Raw genomic sequence first — 21744 nt, 5'->3', positions numbered from 1 at the left:
GATTACCAATGGCATTCTTCACAGAACTAGAAAAACCTATTTTAAAATTTATCTGGAACCAAAAAAGAGCCCAAATAGCCAAGGCAATCATAAGCAAAAAGAACAAAGCTGGAGGCATCATGTTACCCAACTTCAAACTACACTACAAGGCTACAGTGACCAAAACAGCATTGTATTCACACAAAAACAGGCACACAGACCAATGGAACAGTTTGGAGCACCCAGAAATAATGCTATGCATCTGTGACCACCTGATCTTCAACAAAGCAGACAAAAATAAGGAATGGGAAAAAAACTTTCTTATTCAATAAATGGCACTTGGATAATTTGCTAGCCATATGCAGAAGACAAACTGGACCCCTTCCTTACACCATATACAGAAATCAACTCAAGATGGATTAAAGACTTAAATGTAAAACCCAAAATTATAAAATCCCTGGAAGACGACCAAGGCAATACCATCCTAGACATAGGAATGGGCAAAGATTTCATGACATAGACACCAAAAGCAATCACAACAAAAGCAAAAAATGACAAGTGGGATCTAATTAAACTTAAGGGCTTATGCACAGCAAAAGAAACTATCAACAGAGTAAACAGACAACCTACACAATGGAAAAAAAAATATTTGCAAACTGTGCATCTGACAAAGGTCTAGTATCCAGCATCTATAAGAAACTAACAAATTTACCAGAGAAAAACAAACAACCCCATTAAAAAGCGGGCAAAGGGCCAGGCATGGTGGCTCACAACTGTAATCTCAGCACTTTGGGAGGCTGAGGTGGGTGGATCGTGAGGTCAGGAGATTGAGACCACCCTGGCTAACATGGTGAAACCTCGTCTCTACTAAAAATACAAAAAAATTTTGCCGGGCGTGGTGGTGGGCGCCTGTAGTCCCAGCTACTCAGGAAGCTGAGGCAGGAGAATGGCATGAGCCCGGGAGGCAGAGGTTGCAGTGAGCCGAGATCACGCCACTGCACTCCAGCCTGGGCAACAGAGCAAGACTCCATCTCAAAAAAAAAAAAAAAAAAAAAGTGGGCAAAGGACACGAGCAGACACTTTCCAAAAGGAGACATACATGCAGCCAACAAGCATATGAAGAAAAGCTAAATATCACTGATCATTACATTTTGTGGTATCATTAGATTTTACGATCATTAGATTTGTGGTAAATCAAAACCACAATGAAATACCATCTTTCACCAATCAGAATGGCTATTACTAAAAAGTCAAAAAACATGCTGACGAGTTTGCAGAGAAAAGGCAACACTTATACATTGTTGGTGGAAGTGTAAATTAGTTCAACCATTGTCAAAAGCGGTATGGCAATTCCTCAAAGAGTTAAAAGCAGAACCACCACCCTGAAATTCTATTACTGGGTATGTATACCCTGAGGAAAATATATCATGCTATGATAAAGAAACATGCAAGTGAATTTGTTCATTGCAGCACTATTCACGATAGCAAAGACACAGAATCAACTTAAATGCCCATCAATAACAGATTGAAAAAAGAAAATGTGGTATATATACACCATGGAATACTATGCAGCCATAAAAAAGAGATAATGTCTTTTGTAGGAACATGGATGGAGCTGAAGACTATTATCCTTAGCAAACTAATGCAGGAATAGAAAACCAAATACCGCATGTTCTCACTTATAAGTGGGAGATAAATGATAAGAATTTATGAACACAAAGAAAGAAACAACAGATACTGGGGTCTACTTGAGAAGGGGCAGGAAGAGGGAGAGGAGCAGAAAACATTACTATTGGGTAATGAGCTTAATACCTGGGTGATGAAACAATATGTACAAACAAAAATAAATTAATTAAACTAAATAAAATTTTAAAAAAAGAAACTCAGTTCTGCCACTCACTTGCTTTGTGACCTTAAGCAAATAATTTAAACTCACGGAGCAATAGATTGTTTACCTTAAAAATGAAGTCATTGTCCATAAGGCTACTATGAAGATTAAATGAAGTATATATAAAACACTTGGCACCCATGGCTAGTACATAAAAAGAACTTAATGTATATTAGAGCTTTTCCTCAACAAATAACCTACTAATGTTTACTCAAAATGATTTAGCTTCAAGGCAATTTTAAAATCCTTTTCTTCTTTCATCTGTACATTCCCACAAAACCAGGACACAGATTTGATTATTTGCATGGTACTCTTTCTAGGCTCTAGGAATGTATTTCAGGAGGCAAGAAATAGATGGTCATTCATTGAATACTGAGATATATTTCAGATGTTGTTATGCTTTCTATCTTCATTTATATGCACAGGGCTACTCTCTTATATCAGAATTTGTTTATAAATATTTAAAGTTGAAAATTCATTACCTTCCCCCTCAAAGCCTAAGTGTCTTCCCAAGTTCTCTGCCTGAGTTAATTATACCATCATCCAGCCTATCACCCAAGCTAGACATGAATCATCCTAGACCACCACCTTAGCCTCTACATTTAATCAATTATCAAGTGTGATTAACTCTAATTACTGAATCACTCAGAATCTTTTCTCCATTCTATTGGATTTGCCTTCAGGCCCTCAATATTTCTCCTTTGAACAGTAGCAACGGATATTCCTTCATTTCATTACCTTCATTGCTATCTATCTACCCTCCAGGCAATTGTTTTCCGATCATTTACTCAGTTCCTTAGCAAGGGCTCCTTTTACCTATAGAAGTTTCTTAAGAATAAAACAAAACAAAATCATATGTGAAGGAGAACATATAAAATTCTAACTGAGGCAGAAGTGTGGAGCATGGAAGTACTTCCTCACTTCTATGTCAGCCAGTAAGGAAAGTCCTGAAAGACACTTTGGAAACCACTGGTTTAAAGGGAAAAACTTAAATTGCTTAACATGGTAAATCAAAAACTGGTTTCACAAGCTGGCTTTTCCCTCCCTAGAAATTCCAACCACATCACCTACAAGTCTTCTAGCTTAAAGTTCTGCTCCAGTCTCTTCAACTTAACTGCTACTCCCCATAACACACTGGGCTTTTTCTCATCCATCTGTACTCTTCTATCTGCTTGGAATGCTCTTCCTCTGATTCTCCATCTGTCCAATGCTCAGCCTACAAAATACAGCTCCAAAGTTTCCATCTTATGGAGTATTACCCAACTTACCAAAATTGATATAACTGCTTCCACTTATGTGATATTATAGCACCTTGTATGTGCTTGTATTTTGGCCTCTATGACACTTTAATGCAATTATTAATTTACATTCCACTCTCCCCAGTTCTAGCGTGGCAAGGACCACTACTCATATATTTTTACAATGCCTAGAAATTACCCAGAACACAACAGATGCTTTATAAATGTTCGTATCATTATATATAAAGATATCATTGTTATTAAATTCATTTTCTATGATGTAATAGCTTTAATGATTTTTAAAGATTCAATTATAGAAATATTAAGCTTATTTTTAAGTGTTTTTGTGTACTCTCAGGTACTTTTTTAGGGACTCAACAAAGTTCAATGCTAATTTATGACACTGGAATTTTACCAGTTATTCACAGTGTTCAATGAAAAACTAAGACATCGTTTAGGACAATGACCACCTGCACCTTCTTCTTCTCTAATCATAAGGCTCCTATACCAAGGATGCATTTTAGGTCTACTTTTTAACCTAGAGTAATAACTTGGACAACATACATGAATGCCCAGAACCCCTGGAAACTAAAAGAATATTACTGAGACCTAAGTATACAGGAGTGCTGCACCCTACGGGAGGCTTCGAGATGATGCTGTTTGGGCCAGTGCCTCCATTCCTGTCCCTAGCACAGAAACATATACATATATACAAACAATAAGGCCTTGAAAGGGATTTTCTGCAATGATATGACAATTTTTAAAATCACATCCATTTGATTTGTCGCTCAAGTAAAAAAAACTTGTTTTCACGAACGCTTAAAAAATTCAATAATGTAACCTCTAATAGAGCTTGCAAAGCTCTGAAGGACAAGGCAGTTAGATCAATATTGGTTGATTTCAAATGCTGGGCAGTACGAAGAGACATGGCTGATCATCAGATGGATTTTATTACCTGTCGGAGTGATAAGTCCTGGTGATAAGAGGCCTGGGACTGCATGGGGCAGAAGGCGAGCATTTTCCTGCAACACTCCCAAAGAACGCTTAGGGGGCCTGCCAGGTCTTGAACTGTTGAAAAACAGACAAATATAGATAAAGGTTAAAAATGTACTTTTTTTGAGAAAACCATCACTTGCAATATTTACCTTTTAAATCTTGTTTAATTGCCAAAAGTGATAGAATTTTACATTAGAGACTATTTTTGTGGATTACTAAGAGGCCAATTCTTTACTTTCCGCTAAATTTCCCACCATTGTTATGGCAAACATTAGCGCCATAAGGGATCAATTTTAGTTTAGATTCCATTTACAGGCCAGCACTTTGCAATGCAGCTTACCTGTTGTGTGAGAAACCCTAAGTTACCCCTGCTTTCAAAGCTACACTTGATCTGAAGTATTAATAAATGCTTCTGAGATCTGAGATAGTGACTCACAGAATTAAGATTATATAGAATGTGAAGTGATTCTCTGCCCAGCATGCCAGAGGTGAATGGTGAAGAGCTGAGAGATGTAGAATAGAAGCCGATGTTTATTAGCATTTCCACAGCTGCCAGGAGCCCATGAGGAACAAAGGGTTACCACCCTCAGTAGGTTTTGTTTTCCTACGTAGTTTTTAAACCAAGCTGTATAACAAGCAGTTCACTCTCTTGGAGTGGCCACACTAACAAAACCTGCCACCTTTGCAATCTAGGCTGTCTTTTCTCTCAGATTGATTGGTGTTTTTAACTAATGAGTTGATGATAAACTTATAACATTAACCTAATCCATTGCATTTGTACATTCTTCACCCATGAGCAGTTCAGAAACTGTAATTGCAAATGCTAATTCATAAAATAATGAAATAAAAAGTCAGTATCTGTTGCCTCCATCTTGTACCGTAATAGAGTTAGGGTACTGAACATATCATTTTAAAGCTGTCACTACATGAAGAGACTTGTAAGTCATAGAACATTAGGATCAACTTATTCTCGAGTCACCCAATATATTTCAACTATTACTTTCTAATGTTGCCTAAGATATTGCTGTTGCCTTTTAGTAGAAATGCATTTTACAAAGCTGAATGATATGAGTTTTGACAAAATACTGCAAAATACTATATTAAATAACTTCAGCAGCAAAAATGTATGAGGTTCAGATAGAGAACATACCCCAAAATGACTTTTGGTTTACAAAGAAATTTAAGTTAAACCTCACTCTATCAACTTTGCAGTAGCAAAATGCTCCATCAATGTAAGACAAACTCTGCTTTTAAATGAAAAACAACTTCTAGCAACCTTACACGGAGGTATCATTACCCAGTTCATTTTTCATACACTGTGCTAGTGTTATTTTCTTCCATTGTACATCAATATTACATATCAATCTAGCACAAAAGATTCTGTTTTTCTCATTTGATGTTTCAATTTTATAAATGGACTCTCCTCTCCTTCTTTCTACTTGATTCTGGGCCATAATTTATTTTCTTTAATTCAGTGTTTTATTGTGTTTGCCTTTGCCCTATTTTATGGCTTTCTGACTCTTTTAAGGAATGCTGGAAGCAGAAATATCCTATGTACTTCGAACGTCCTAAAGGATCCCAATATCACTGAAAAATGTTCATTGGAGTATATCCAGGCATCAGAGAAAGACACATTATTTTATTGAATAAACTTCATCAAATCTATACTTTCTAAATGCTTTTTTGTGTCCTTCTATTTGTCAGAACTCAAGCCTACTAACTTTATTTAAACACACCTGACTACTCTTTGTATTTTTCCACTGTAAACATCTCAGTGCTATCTCCATTCTCATGAACACTTTCAGACTGGCTGCCTCCAGACTAAGCGGCCTGATGCTCCCTCTACTTCCACGTGATGAGCCATATGACTGCCAGCAGTTAACAGTACACTTTGAAAGCCATAAGGTTTAACTAGTTCTGTTCCAAATTTCTTGGTCAGTTCTCACTATCTGAAGCAACTCTTTTCCAACAATCTGACCCAGGCTTGGGAAGAATTAGAGGCCTCTTAGTTCAGTAGTTCTACCTTAAAGGTGAAGACTTGAAAAAAAAAATGGTTTCACAGCTTATTTCACAAATGGCTTGGTACTATCTATTCCACATGTTATAAAATCCAGGAGGACCATATTCTCCATCCTAACTTTTATCTCAGTTCCTAATTTTATGTTGTTGGTATGATTAATTGTGAGTCTCCCCAACTGGAATCTAAGATCCATGAAGGTAGCATACTTGTCTGGTTTTGTTTGTTACTGTATCCTAAGCAATTCTCATGGTTTCTAGCAGAAAGTAAGACACAGCAAAAAGTTAATTAAATCAATTAATTAATATACATAGGAAACAATCTTTCACTGTTTGTACAGTTTCCAAATATTCCTTCAATTACTCTGGTCTCTTTGATCACAAGAACAGAGTGCCAGTTTCATTTAATCATAACATAATTATGTTTTTAAATCTTGAACTTCACAATAACTATAGCAGCTTCAAAACATGATCAACTCAAATCTAACTGTGTACAAGGGTAAAGAAGGCTATGGATAGATCCCATTGTCTTATTCACTTAGAAGCCCTATAAGCTTCCAGATCTGCTTAAGGAATAAAGGCCCCTGCAGTCACACATATGCCACATATGCAGTAACGATATCGTTTATTCAGTCATCTAGTAAACAAACATGCACTAGGTACCCATTAAGCGTGTGTGTAGTATAATGCTAGGTGTCAGTGACACAGAGGGTAAAACGTAACCTCAACGAGGGCAAAGATTTTGGTTTGATTTTTTTCATTGATATATTGTGAGAACCTACAAGTTTTGCCTTTCAGGAGCTTGTGGTCTGGTTATAGAGATGTGTGTCTGCCCTGTTATTTAAAATTTCTGATTGATCCTTTAGTGAGTATGCTTGTGAGATACCTGCTTCCAAACTTGTTTACATTTATCAGTCATCAAATATCACATTCAGATTTCTTTGTTTTTAATTTTGGAACAAAGACTTGGGCCCCAAGAGTAAATTAATTGGAATGAAGTTTGTGAAAGTGCTTTACAATCAATATACCTACATACAAATATAAGATAGCTTTATTCTATTAGACCTACTGATTCTCCATAGTAAGACATTCCTAGACATTCCTGCATGTCATTTTAAAGAACACAAGCCTGACAACATGATGAAAGATTGTGGAGGACTCTGTAAAAAGTTGGGAAGGATCTTTCTTGATATATGATCTTGCCATACTTCTTATCTTTAAGAGCTGTATTAGCATCAGGCAGATATTCACATATTAATCAAGACAAATAAACATGTGGTGGTTTAACTAGGTAACTGTTATTTGGATGACAATTTAATCAGCATAGGTTGAAAGGTCCATCATTGTAGCATCCTGCTTCTCCTAAAATGTTGATTGTATTACTGATCTTAGTAATGCTTTATTTTACAGGGCACGAACAACCATGTAATTACTCTTTAACTGAATGATAATTGTTTCTTGGCAATTATTTGTTTTCAGTTTAATTACAAGGTTATTTGTAGTCTGTAAAATAAAACAGGCCTTTTTACAAAGTTCCCATCCAAATGGCTCTGCCAATATAGCACTCATGTACACTGTAAAGGAAAGTTGTTATGGTACACGGCAAACAACCCCATAAAATAGTCAAACTTATTAAATACCTCAGCTAAATCTTGGAGAGATTCAGCTTTATAGAATTCACATTAAGTGTAATATTTATAGGTTATTTAAAGGGAAATTACACCAAATAATCATAATTTCTCTGGGCCCAGGTCATCCATTAACATAATTTATCCTCATATGATTTCCCCTTCATTCTGTAAACTTTTTTAGAAGAAATGAAATACTCACCCAGCTTCCTGAGATTGAAAAATAAACCAACTTAAAATATATATTAACAGTACTTCATATTTCTGCAGTTGAAGTGGATTACCATCAGAGCATTACCTTGAAGTTTACAAACTTTGTAGAATTGGCAATTCCCTAAGAGGGAATTTCAGCAGGTCTTCTAGTGTCAATAAGATAGGACACATTCTGTGATGTATCTATTCCAAGTTGAGCAATAGACAAAGTAGCTCATACATCATTCATTAAGATTACTAAATTTGACTGTTGAATTTATTTTTATTTCATGTCATCAGCTATTTGTGAATCAAGGAGTGAGCAACTGAGTGAGAAGAGTGATTTTTGTTGTTCCAAAGAAAAAATCCAGTTAATTAATTAATGATGTCATAAGCCTTAAAGATATTTAATATAAATCATATGAGCAGTCCTTGATTTAATAAGGAATCACAGGTTATGTCATCCCTTCAATGAAAGCTTGTCTTCCTACTTCTTAAAGAAACACTTATAACATCCCAGGACAGTCTGTGAAAATTGCTGCAAATATAGTGGTAGTTAAGAGTGGTATTAGCAGCAACTTGTAAAAACCACTGCAATTGAATTCCTGAAGTGAAAGCCATTACCAATGACCTGGGATTTACTTTTCAGAGTTATCACTGATATTTAAAATCCCTTGAGATGGTACCTGAATGTGTCACTGTTTAGCGTACGTTAGAAGCCAGAAAACCAAAAATGACATTAGCTTTGAAGGCGTTGTTTACCTGACTATGAAAGTGCTGCTCTGAGTTTCAATGTGCATGTTATATTAAATAAGAATCTCTTTATTTTGCCACAACAGTAAGACTTCCAATTGCTGTGTGGATTAATAATAATCTCTTAGGTCTGACGTTTATTACAACATTTCAAGGATGCCAATGGTAGCTAAACTCTACCTGACCTTCCAGTGTTTATGAAGAGAAACAAACTCTGACCTCACAGCAACCTGAATCCATCTTTTCTGTGCTGGAAAACAGATCACTTGCCTAACTATTGCACTGGATTGAATTTCCAACTAGATCAAAGGCAGCAGCAACCAATTCAGCAACCACGAAGAAGTCATCCATGCAAAATGGGCAATTAACATTAATCATATATTAAATTGTTCAAGCTGATAACTGGAACCTGATCACTATGGTAACTCTCATAAAATGGTGCTTATGTTAAACTGGGCATCAATCAGCTCTTGGTTCATGGGAACTTAAAGTATGGTTCATCATGTCTTCAGGAGTGATCAATACAAAGAATTAAAAAACACACCAGAGAGAAGATCATTTAGATTCTATTAGCACTTTCTACCCTTTTCAGATCTTATACGCATATCCCAAACTTAAGCGTAGATATACTAAGAGGATCAACACCAGCATTTCATTAGTACCAGGCAAGTTAAGGAAATTAACATAAGATTGTTGAGGGGGATGAAGGAAAACCTCCACTTGTCAATGGGTCATGCATTAAAATGTTAAGGCTCATGTAGAACGACCCATGTTTATGTATTAATCTTATAATTATAATAAATTGAATTATTTATAGTTATGTTTTAAAATGGTGATGCTTCTTTCTCTAATACTGAATTTCTGTTTCTTTTCCTTCAAAAACAAAAGAAATCTGATGGCATAGACAATTTATGGGTTGACTACACACTTGATAGGAAGTATAACTGTGAAGCTATTTTGTACTTCATTTACTTGACTCTGTTCCCTGTTTAAATGAAATGTGCTCTGAATCTGGTGTTAGCACCTTTAAACAAGTTAACTTTTTGTCCTAAATTCACTAAATTCTAATAAAGACCTTCGTATAATTAATAATGATTTTATAACCTAAATGCCAGTGTATGACTTGAATTATTAGCAACCTTTTCTCTTTCTGCTTGTGTAATTCCTGTTAACATCACTAGAATCAATGCACCTTAGTAAATCTTTTTTTTTTTTTTTTTTTTTTTTTGACACAGAGTCTCACTCTGTCACCCAGGCTGGAGTGCAGTGGTGCAATCTCAGCCCACTGCAACCTCTTCCTCCAGGGTTCAAGCGATTCTCGTGTCTCAGCCTCCCAAGTAGCTGGGACTATAGGCGCGCCCCACCACGCCCGACTAATTTTTTGTATTTTTAGTAGAGACGGGGTTTTGCCATGTTGGCCAGGCTGGTCTCAAGCTCCTGGCCTCAAGTGATCCGCCCGCCTCGGCCTCCCAAAATGCTGGGATAACAGGTGAGAGTCACTTCGCCCGGCTGCACATTAGTAAATCTTAGAGTGAATCAAATTAAATAAATATTTCCCCTTCTATTGTGTATCATATCACTGTCAGACACAATGTTTGTAAAACAAAGTTATTCTTGAGTTTACAAAGTATCACTGTGGAAAACTTAATGATGAATGGATAAGAAATTAACATTCACATTTGGACACATTCCACTGGTGCCTTACATTCTGCATATTCTTCCCTCAAATCCCACTTTCCACCCTTCTCCTGTTCTGTCAGCAATATAGGAATGCTCTCAGTTGCCAAAACTATAAACTTCTCTCCTTGTCCTCTCCTTTCATTTAGAGTCTTCAATATTTTTGCTCCATCATAATATGTGTTGCAATATTTCACCTCTCTCCACTTTTTACTTCTGACACTCTAATTCAAGCCTTCACCCCTTCATGTCCTAGTTATTTGTAACAGGTTGCCTCACTGTGTTCCAATCCATTCTAAACAAACTGCAATGAATTTTGATGAAATACCCTTCTCATTATGTCATATTTTGCTCCAGAACCTTCAATGTTTCTGACTGCACACAAAATAAAGTCTAAATGCTTTAGTCTGGTAACCTGCTCCAATATATCTTTCTTGCCTTTTCTCCAATTACTACTTAAATGAGTCCTCCACTCCAGCTAAACTAGTGAATTTACTACATGCTAACCATAGTATTTGACCACAAAGGAAACATCTCAAGGTATTAGGTTTCCTGGGGCCATGCATGTTTTGTTAAGCTCCACTGCCTTGGGAAGGCTTCTGTGTAATTTGCTGTAACTGCCGCTGTTTTTTTTTTTTTTTTTTTTTGAAAGGTCACTGACTTTTCCTTTGTGTCATCAAACAGACTTTCTTTAATGGTTATTGCAAAGGACATGTTAATACCAGCAAGAAGGATACTATTGCAACTAGCCAAAATAATGTTTTCCATGCCTGAAAAATGAAGTCTCATCAATAATTATCAGCCTGTAATATAGTCAGTCTATAATCTGATGATAACCTCAACAGTTAGCATTTCAAGTTTGAATGACAATCAGAAAATGCAGCAGCATGGTGTTAATATTACAATTTAGGATATCTTAGGAACTTGAGCAAGTCCATCAGAAAGCTGATCACTATTAACCTGCCTGCATTAGTCTCTATGGATAGTGATACCGTCTGGAAGCACACATTTAATCAATAAACTCAGAAGCCAGTTTCCTTGCTGACTTAAACTCCTTTTAAACTTTTGCTCTTCATGGATAAATATTAGCAACTAATCTTAAAATAAAAGTACCTCGAACAATAGTAGATATTCAAGGTAGTGCAGTGGAAAGCACTTAAAGTTAAATCTGAGTTCTAATCCCAGTTGCAGTGGGTAGAATTCCAAAATTGTCTCCATGACAAGATTTCCAGCCCTACTTAATAGAATTGTGAATATCATAGGCTATCATGCCCAAGATTATGTTACATTACACAGCAAGAGAAATTCTGCCAATATGATTAAAATAACAAATCAGTTGACTCTGAGTTAATGAAAAATGAGATTGTCCAGGTGAGCCAATCTAATCATGTGAGCCCTTTAAAAGTGGAGAGGGGAGCCAGCTGTGGTAGTTCATGCCTATAATCCCAGCACTTTGGGAGGCTGAGGAAGGGGGATCACTTGAGGCTAGGAGTTTGAGACCAGCCTGCGCAACATAGCAAGACAGCCATCTCTACAAAAAAATTAAAACATTAGCTGAGCATCATGTCACGCACCTGTAGTCCTTGCTACTCAGGAGGCTGAGGCAGAGGGATCACTTGAGCCTAGGAGTTTGAGGTTGCAATGAGCTATGATCATGCCACTGCACTCCAGCCTGGGTGAGACAGCAAAATACTGTCTCAAAAATAATAAATAAATAAAGTGCAAAGAAAAACAAAGAACATACCACTACTGGTTTGAAGATGGAGGGGGCCACAACAAGGAATGCAAATGACTTTAGTAAGCCAAACTCAGCCCTGTACTGACAGCCAGTAAGGAAACAGCCACATAAGCCCTACAATTGTAATGAATTAAATTCTGCCAAAAATTTCAACGAGCTTTTGAGACAGTTATTCCCTGCAGAGCTTCCAACATGAGCCCAGCCTGGCTACCACGTTGATTTCAGCCTTGTAAGACTCTAGAAGAAAACCCAGTCAAGCCCATCCAGACTTTAACATACAGAACTTCAAGGTAATAAATGGGTGTTATTTTCAGCTGCTGTCCGTCACAATTGGTTGTATAGCAACAGAAATCTAATATACTAGTTTTGCCATATTGAGCTGTGTGACCTCAGGCAAATCACATCACTATTCTAGAAGTTTTTTACCACATTAGGATTAGAGATGTAAACTTAATAATCTATGAATGTGATCATTATAACCATGTTATAGTTCAGGTCAAATGCAGATAATTCATTAACTTCAAAATATGCTTCGTATTTTCACTTTCTAATCTGTCTGTTTTAATTTATATTTTAAGTTATATTAAGTTGCAGGATTGGTCCTATGGAAAATTGAAAGATAAATAAATAAAACACACAGTTTGTGCATAATGCCATAGCATTTTCTCCAACCGATACATGCGTGTAGTCAATGTATCTGAACACTGGTTTCAAGGTTAAAAGTGCTAAACAACTTAAAAAGGAAGGGAATCCTGACACATGCTACAACATAGATGAAACTTTTGGACATCATGCTAAGTGAAATAGTGAAGTCACAATAAGACAAATACCATATGATTTCACTTACATGAAGTATCTAAAGTAGTCAAATTCATGGAAACAAAAAGTAAGAATGTGGTTGCCAAGGGTTGAAAAGAGGGGAAGACGGGGAATCGTTGTTCAATGGGTATAGAATTTCAGTTTTGCAAGATGAAAAAGTTCCAGTGGTCTGCAGCACAACAATGTGAATATAGTTAACACTACCAAGCTGTACAATTAAAAATAGCTAAGATAACATTTTATGTTATGTGTATTTTACCACAGTTTTTTAAAAGTTATATATAATTATAAGACAGTATTGTTGTTATGTTTGCAGTTACTAATAGATTTACATTTTCCACTGAAATCATTTTGAATGCCAAAGGAAAAAAAATCTAGAGGGATACATCATGAAGTTTACATATTGCAAAACTTTCCTCACCTGAATACTAGAACTACCAACACTCCCAACTATCTCCTACATCTATAACACACACTTCATTTACACCTTGAGACGTCCTTACTTCTAAGGCAGGATTAAGGAGTTCAAGCTTTGCATTTTAATTTCACAACTGTAATTTTTCTTAATATAACTGCAATATATTTTCATGTTTATATGCAGATTTGTTTCTCATTATTTTCCCTTCCCCATTCCTTACTTTGACAGGAAAACATTTGTGAGGCATCTCTTCCCCAAAAATCTTTGCCCCACACCTCTTTCCTTTTTCAAACTAATAAAGACGATTTTCATCAAGGACGGAATAGATTATAGCAGTTGACTGGGAAATAGAGAAGTAAATCATAATTTTCTTTGTTGTTCATTACGGTATTATTATGGATAAATTGCTAGACTTTAATAAATGAGCATGAAGATCTTTAAAGTTGCCATGACAGTGGACATGCTCATGAGCAATTAGATGTCATAAGAAGAAAAAGTTCCAGAGTTCTGTTGTACAACAACGTGAATATTGTTAACACAAATGAATTATACACTTAAAAATAGTTAAGATGGTACATTTTATGTTTTGTGTATTTTACGGAAATTTTAAAATAAATAAATAAATAAGATCTATTTTTTTTCCCTCCCTCACTTTGAACTTGAAGTCAGGTAAATTTGGGTAGATTCAAATATCACAAGTAAATCTTAAGACAATTGATTCCAGGGAACTGGATACAAACTAATACACCTAAAAAGTAATTTTTCTTTCTAAATTATAGTTTCCAAGAGGTAGCACAATACAACAAACCAGAAATAAAGTGTGGACTCAAAAACGCTGCTTGAATTTACCTATGCCATTGATTCAGTTTGTGGCCCTGAGAAACTCGACCTCTATGCTTCAGTTTCATCTGCTATTTAGTACCAAAATAATTTGACTCAAAGAATTATGAGGAATTGGCAGCTCCTCTCTCTAAAATCCTTCATAATGTAATAATGTACAAAAGGAAAAAAGAAACAACCAACATGTGAACATTTTTGAGCAAAATTTTCCAATTTAAATGAATAGCCATCTGATATAATAGTGGTAGCACTATACGATCACTTTGATCATGTTTTTATAAGGATGTCTCTGAAGTTATATTTTCCCTTTTTTTAACTTTTCCTAGTCAACAGCAGTATCACTTTCAGTTACTCAATTTGTTAAAATCTCCTTTTCTCTCACTATTTTAAGTAAATAAACCTACCAAGATCCAACAGCTGACAAAGATTATTTTCCTATTTCCTTCTAGCTTCCAATGACTCAATATAAATAAACCCTTTCTATAAAAGACAACCTTTCCCTAAAAGCGTGATATTTCCCCCCATACCTATAACATATCTTTTGTTTAACCATAGAAAGAATAAAACAATACCATTTGCTTATTTAAGATTCTGCTTTTTTACATTCCCTTATGAGTACTTTTGACTCACCATGGAATGTTTTGCAATTTTCTGAAGCGAAATGAAATCAACAGTGGCCATGACCATTGTGGATCTGCATTTCATGTGAGAGTCCCTTTGATACTACTAATGATAATTTGAATATATAGTTCCTACCTAACAACGAGACAATGTTGCAAAAAGGGCAATGTATTCCAAGTAACTAAAAGCTGACTTCTGTACAAAAATATGCATGAAATCAAATTCCACTAGTTAATACATTAGTTAACTTTAGATTCAAATCCTGTTCAGATGTACAGGCCTATAAGGATAGGATGGGTAAACTCACAGTTTAGTGATCAGTTCAGTTCAGGATTAGAAAAATATCATGATACAGCTCAAATTGTAAAACCGTAGTTTTATTGTCAGTAAATGTGTTCACTGTGTAAGACACCCTTACATTCACGGTTTAATGCCTAAAACCACAACATTTATCCTCAAATATGGGTAAGAGAACAGAATAGAAAACATATTAAAAATCTCTTTGAAATTTACATGAGGGAATTCTATTTATAAATGAGAAATGAGATTATGTATGTATTGTGTGTTTTTGCTTTTATTTTGTGTCATGACTTTAGACCAATGCTCTTATATTAGTATTACTATAATTGCTGTTTTAGAAAATAATTTCTGTGACAGAATCCCCTAGTGTATGTCACGGGTGTCCAATCTTTTGGCTTCCCTAGGCCACTTGGAAGAATTGACTTGGGCTACACATAAAATACACTAACGATAGCTGATGAGAAAAAAAAAAAAAATCTCATAATGTTTTAAGAAAGTGTACAAATTTGTGTTGGATCACATTCAAAGCTGTTCTGGCCACATGCGGCCCCCGGGCTGTGGGTTGGACAAGCTCGGTGTATGTATTTGTTGTCTTTGGACTTTCTCCTTCTGGGAATTATCTATTTTCTGCTTTGAGGGAATGCTATTTTTTGGCACAACAGGCTAGAAGATCACAAATATGCTATTAAATAACATTCCCTGAAGGCAAGAGGAGATAAAAATACACCTTTATATCCTGAAATGAAAAGTAGTCATCAGTGAAGACTTTTTCTAAGACAAATTCGATGAACATGTTCCTATTACATAATTGTTAAATAGAATTTAAAGCCCAGTCTTCAGTAGAAAAAAAAAATCTGTTGATTGTTTCTCTTTTTGTAGAATAAATAATATTTCTCAAGGTGAAAACCACTGAAGATTTAAAGTTCTAAAATATTTTGGGCAATTGAAGTCCATCAATGGGGTAGACTAAACAATGAAACCTCCAGTTCATGAGAGAACTTGTGATAACCTTCACCCTAACACCCTTTCCAGCTCCAGGCATTTCCTGCAGGTGCACAGCACTTTCATCCTTTTAGGCATTTTATCAACTTAAATTATTTAATGTCAGCACCATGGTAAAGTGAGCAGTTTGTCCTACTCTACCTGTTGTAAACAATTAAATTAAATAAGATATAGCTACTTGTCCAGACTCTTAAGTTTACTGTTAGTAGGGACTGTATCTTACCGTATGAGTATTCCTTGATTGTGTCTAACATAGTTCTTGGTTCAAAGGAAGTAAGGAAAGAAGGAAGGAAGGAAGGAAGGAAGGAAGGAAGGAAGGAAGGAAGGAAGGAAGGAAGGCAGGCAGGCAGGCAGGCAGGAAAGAATGAAGGAAGGAAGGAAGGATTATTCAAAATGTTTTGCCAGGATACTTTGTACTGTGCTATTGTAAGCACTTTTGTGAGTTTTCTTTGGAGTTTTGGAGGGAGAAATAAGATCCAAATATATTGATTTTTTTCATCAACCCCATTCTAACTGGTTTAAAATACCAAAATTAACAGGTGGCAGGGTTACCAATTAGCACAACAGCAGACAAGCACACTGAATATTTTTACAATCTAAATTTAGAAGGGGAGATTTTTTGAAAATTGGCAGGATATAAAAACTAAAAAATGTTTTCCTTTAGTTTTCTATTTAGATGAAAGGATTGTTTTTGCTTCAAATGCATTTGGTCAGAAAAGCCATACACAAGTTGAGTTTGAAAAGTGGGGAAGCAAGGTCAGTTGTTAGCAAGATCAGCAAGGTAACACAGTTTCTATTCAATTCTCAATTCTTTAATTCTCTTAATATTCACAGGAAAATTAATCATTTCAAATATGCTTCAAAGTAACTGAGGAAAGGAAGGGGTTTTGCATTTTCCTAAACCCTTGCTGAGAGGCTATTTCAATCCTTTATCTTCCTGTCTTCCAGAAAGTTAATAGCTGTGTTTAACTTAAATTATCCATTTATCCTTCAGATATAATATATTATGAGATGTTTTTCAATTAATATTAGCCATGAAAGAGTGTAAACTCTTTGACAGCTTCCTTTAAATTTTTGCAGTTACATGAGCATTTCACCAAAACCCTTCTTCAAAACTGCACACATTATAATTTACACATTAAATACAACAGGATTTCACCTTGGGCCTCCTGCCAAGAATAATCATTTTAAATCTTTTTATACTTTCATAAAAGGATAATTATGAATATAAAAGTGGCAGCAAAGGAAAGGTGTTAAGCAAGCATTTAGAATAATCTTTTCCATTTGAATACAAGAAGGCTGATGAAGAATATAATTAGGTGGGGGAAGACAAATCAATTTATTTTGGTTAGAAGCAACATGTCAAGTGCAAAGCATGACACGTCAAACTGATGGTGTCATAGATCTGTCTCATCATCCCAAGCACAATCTGCCTCCCTTTGTGTTGGAAGGATAGGAAAGCTCACAAATACGCCTCATTGGTATTTATTGGTAAAAAGTCGTCAATGAAATAAGCATGCAAAAGGTTACTTACTGCTTGTACTCTCCTTGAGTTGAGGCTGTCTAACAACTTATCAACTATATTTTCCCTAAGGATAAATAGTATGGTCATTAAATTTGTCTTTTGTTATAACCTGAAAGTATATAGTCTAATCTTAGAGTCGCTTCCTCCACACTCCAGGTGCTTCCCTTTTGCTAATTAAACATTAATATTGTGCAATTGTTGGTGCTCTAAAATTGGTGATTAATCACCTTCAAGAGGACCACAGAAAGTCAAGTAAGTTGTGTTCCAAATAAATTGCAATGAATACAAGATCTTTCTGTCTTCTGAAACATTACACTAGAAGCTTACTGTTTATTTTTCAGGATTCTACTTTAAATGACATCGTTTTTTACAGTTTTATTTCTTGAAGGAGCGAGTAGGCGTGTGGGATACAGATAGAAGATGTTCCTTAGGGAAGTATGTCGTATTATTTAGAACCTAAAGTCAAAGGCAAAGGAATGGAGATTTTTCTCAAATCTTGCTATGTATGAATTATTAGGGAATTCCTTCTCTTTTGTTTTGTTCTTATCCCCTGAAATGCACTGATTAAGGTTAGGGTTTACATCCTCCTATGAACAAAATGTTATAATTCAAATGCCTTTAATAGGCGAAGAAATAGTGATCTATTACCAAACCAGTGTATATCGGATTTAAAGAGAATGTAGACAAAAACATAAAATTCGGGGGTCAAATGTATGAGTGCACGTATATGTATAGAAATTGAAAATCAAGACTCAACTGAGATTAAAAAAAGATCCAAAATTGGACCTCAAGTTTGTTGTTTGTGCTCTGAAAACAGTGATGTGATAAAACCAGCTTGTACCCACTTGCAGGCACCAACTATGTGCATCAACTCCCAACTTCACATTGAGGACCTCATGTTGGTAGCTTGAAATTGGCCATGGCGGCAGTATTCACACCACAGAAATCAGCAAATCCTATCACGGCTCCATCCCACCCCTTCCCGCTCCACCCCCAGCCAGTTGTTAAACATTTACCAGCACACGATTGCCTGAAAGGAAAGCATTGTGGTAATATTTTCTAAATCAAATAATTCTTTTTGAGCTTGTCATTTTCATTTTTTATGTAATTGAAGATAAAACCATTACAATTGCAATGAAAAATCATGAAGGAAGACATGATAATGTATCTGATTTTGGCAAAATTTAACTATGAAAAACATGTCTATGTACTAAAACACATGAAAAGCCATTTTTCTTAACATTTAGCAGTTGTGAAAATGAGCATAGATGCATGAGAGTGTTACAACAGATTTGGGAGTCGCATTATTATATCTCTGATCTTGGGTAAATTATCTAGCCCCTCTGAATACCATCCCTCTATAATTATAAGCTGAAGATATTAGGCTAAATGACCTCCTCTATGCCTTATGGTTTAATATTACAGGATTTTTGTGATCATACCATGGAACCTTTCACTTGCCTCCATACTGATCAGTTTTTCCTGTCTTTTTTTGGCGTGGGCGGGAATACCAACTGGAATGATTGGAATGGGTTAGGGGAACTCAATAGCAACTCTCATCCCTTAGGGGTCTCAGTTCTGCCATTTACCTTCCTACATTATCAGGGATTCTCTTTCTGTATGTTACCTGTCCAGAAATGTCAACGAATAGCATGCTAAACCAGTTGCACTTCAAGCAACAATTTCCTTATTTCCATTGAAGATAGACAGCTTCAAATCCAAAGTTGTTTTTATATAACATTGGCAGGAACTTTCAAAATAAGTAAAGTACCTCTGCATATGTTGCTAGCTAATGCACAATGCTGCCAGATATAACTTGTGATATGATAAAAATATTTAAAGTGCTGATTATTTTTAAAGGTCTCTAAGTACACGGGTAAAAGAAATACAAAGCAGCTAAGTAATCAGCTTCTATAACCAGAAACAATATTTAAAAGTAATATACAAATCAAAACATTCTAGATTAAGAGCAACAAAGACTAAACTTATTTTACTTAAATCAGAATAAAAAATCACACACTTTTGAGAGAAATGCTTTTCAACAAGCAGGCAAAAAATAAATATTCAAGTACTGAAGGGAAAATACTGGCATATGAGTAAAATGATTTAGGTCATCTTTACATAATTTGATATTTCATTAAAATTTATGGCAATTCATAACTATAAGCCAGGTAGGATTCTTTGAAAGATTTACTTAAAGATTCAAAGTAAAAACATAAAGTCAAAGATGACTCCTCAGTAACTGCTGGTTTCCTAAGCAAGAACAATTCTGAGGAATGATTCACAGCAAGTATGTTTCCACGTTGGAAGGTACAGATAACGTGATGTGCAGAAACAGAATGTCTTTCCAAAACACGAACATGCTAATAATGCATCTATGCCAGGAACATAACTGTCAATGTTCTTATAAATCATCTACCTGTGATGTAAAATATTTGCAAATATTACTCTTCAGCCATATGCTAAATCTATGGTCACATAATTTTATTTGCCTGTTTAGTGAGGATGGATTTACGTATAAAAGAATTAGTTGATTATATTTCTGAAGATAGGTTTATGTATTAAAGAATTAGTTTATCACATTTCTTTTTTTATTTCTATTTTTAATACATGATACGCTTAAGGCAACAAATTACTTCTTTTAAAAAAATAGGCCTAAGTCCTTTCCATAAATCTAAAAGTACTCAGACATTTCATTTATTTAGTCAGTCAGTCAGTGAATACTGAATGCATTGATAAGAAAAAATTAAAAAGACTTCCTGTCTCTGCACAGAGTAATGGTAATTTTTTTCCTCCTTGACCTCTTCTCCTTCATTCCCCACTGTCTACTACAGCTTGGTTGTGTATAATTGACTTTTTTTTTTTTTTGAAAGAGAGTCTCACTCTGTTCCCTAGGCTGGAGTGCAGTGGCACGATCTCAGCTCTCTGCAACCCCTACCTCCTGGGTTCAAGCAATTCTCATGCCTCCGCCTCCTGAGTAGCTGGGACTACAGACATGTGCCACCATGCCTGGCTAATTTTTGTATTTTTAGAAGAGATGGGGTTTTGCCATGTTGGCCAAGCTGGTCTTAAACTCCTGGCCTCAAGTGACCTGCCCACCTCAGCCTCCCAAAGTGCTGAGATTACAGACATGAGCCACCACGCCTGGCCAGTATAATTGACTTCTACTGACCACTCATGACCGAGAGAGGAATATTACAACATAGAAAGCATAAAGCAGAGTGTCACACATCACCATCTTAAGACCTTTTTAACCATCCCTACCCCTTGGAAATTCTCACCAGCTCTCTTCCTCCTCAGACCCTAGCCTCCTGCCATGTTGCAGGGCTCCTCTCCTCTCTCCAGGAATCTTCCCCTGTACCTGCTCTTCCCAGGGACATGACCTGTCTTCCGGTCTCTTCCAGCTGCCAATAAAATATTCAAAAGTCCTTTTCTTCATTATGCCCACGATACTGTGCCATTTAGTTCTCCAGCTCCTTCCCAGACATGGATTAACTTGCATACTCTACATCTAAAGTCCTCAAATTTGAGCAAGTATTAGCATCACGGGAAGGGTTGTTAAAACCAATATTGTAAGGCCTAATACTCAGAGAATTTGCATTTGTAATGAATTCTCTGGAGCTGCTGATGCTGCTGGTGATCTCTCATACTCTGAGAGCCACTGCATATGAAAGGTCATTTAACAAGTTTTCCTAGCAGTAGAATCACCTACATACTCCTGACCTCATCACTAGTCATACAAAGGGAAAACTGGAGCTTTCAAATTAAAGTCTTTCTCTATCTCAGACTTTGGTAAGACAATTTCCCCTTTTAACATTTTCTGAAAGTGGAAGCCATTCTTAAATGTTCCGCCCTCTGTCCAGAGCATTCCTGTAATGAGGATTAATTTCATTAACCTTCACCTTCCTTCTTCCTCTTGTGTCCCACATCTAGGCAAGCTGATAAGAAAGCTTGGGGGCTCCCTGCTTTGGCATTGGTGGGAGATTCAAACCATGCAATCCTCTTTGCAAGTGAACCCTTACCTGGGCTAGCATCACCTAACAACAATAAATACCCATTCCAGTCTCCTTTCCTAGCTCTTTCTTTCTTTTTTTTTTTTTTTTAATTATACTTT

The 21744-nt window shown here is 35.9% G+C and overlaps 1 protein-coding gene across 1 annotated transcript in view; it reads right to left on the bottom strand.

Annotated features, from left to right (window-relative positions):
- Window positions 1–21744, bottom strand: part of DACH2 (dachshund family transcription factor 2) — a 647092-nt gene that overhangs the window by 269941 nt on the left and 355407 nt on the right. The window contains exon 3 of the mRNA XM_032756222.1: window positions 4061–4173. Coding sequence (XP_032612113.1) covers window positions 4061–4173 — 113 coding nt within the window. The remainder of the gene's footprint in view (window positions 1–4060; window positions 4174–21744) is intronic.

This window comes from Hylobates moloch, unplaced genomic scaffold (genome assembly GCF_009828535.3).
Source record: "Hylobates moloch isolate HMO894 unplaced genomic scaffold, HMol_V3 SCAFFOLD_7, whole genome shotgun sequence".
In the NCBI taxonomy this organism is placed as follows: domain Eukaryota; kingdom Metazoa; phylum Chordata; class Mammalia; order Primates; family Hylobatidae; genus Hylobates; species Hylobates moloch.
The sequence above is the reverse complement of the archived record's forward strand: the minus strand, read 5'-3'. Positions and strand labels throughout refer to the sequence as shown.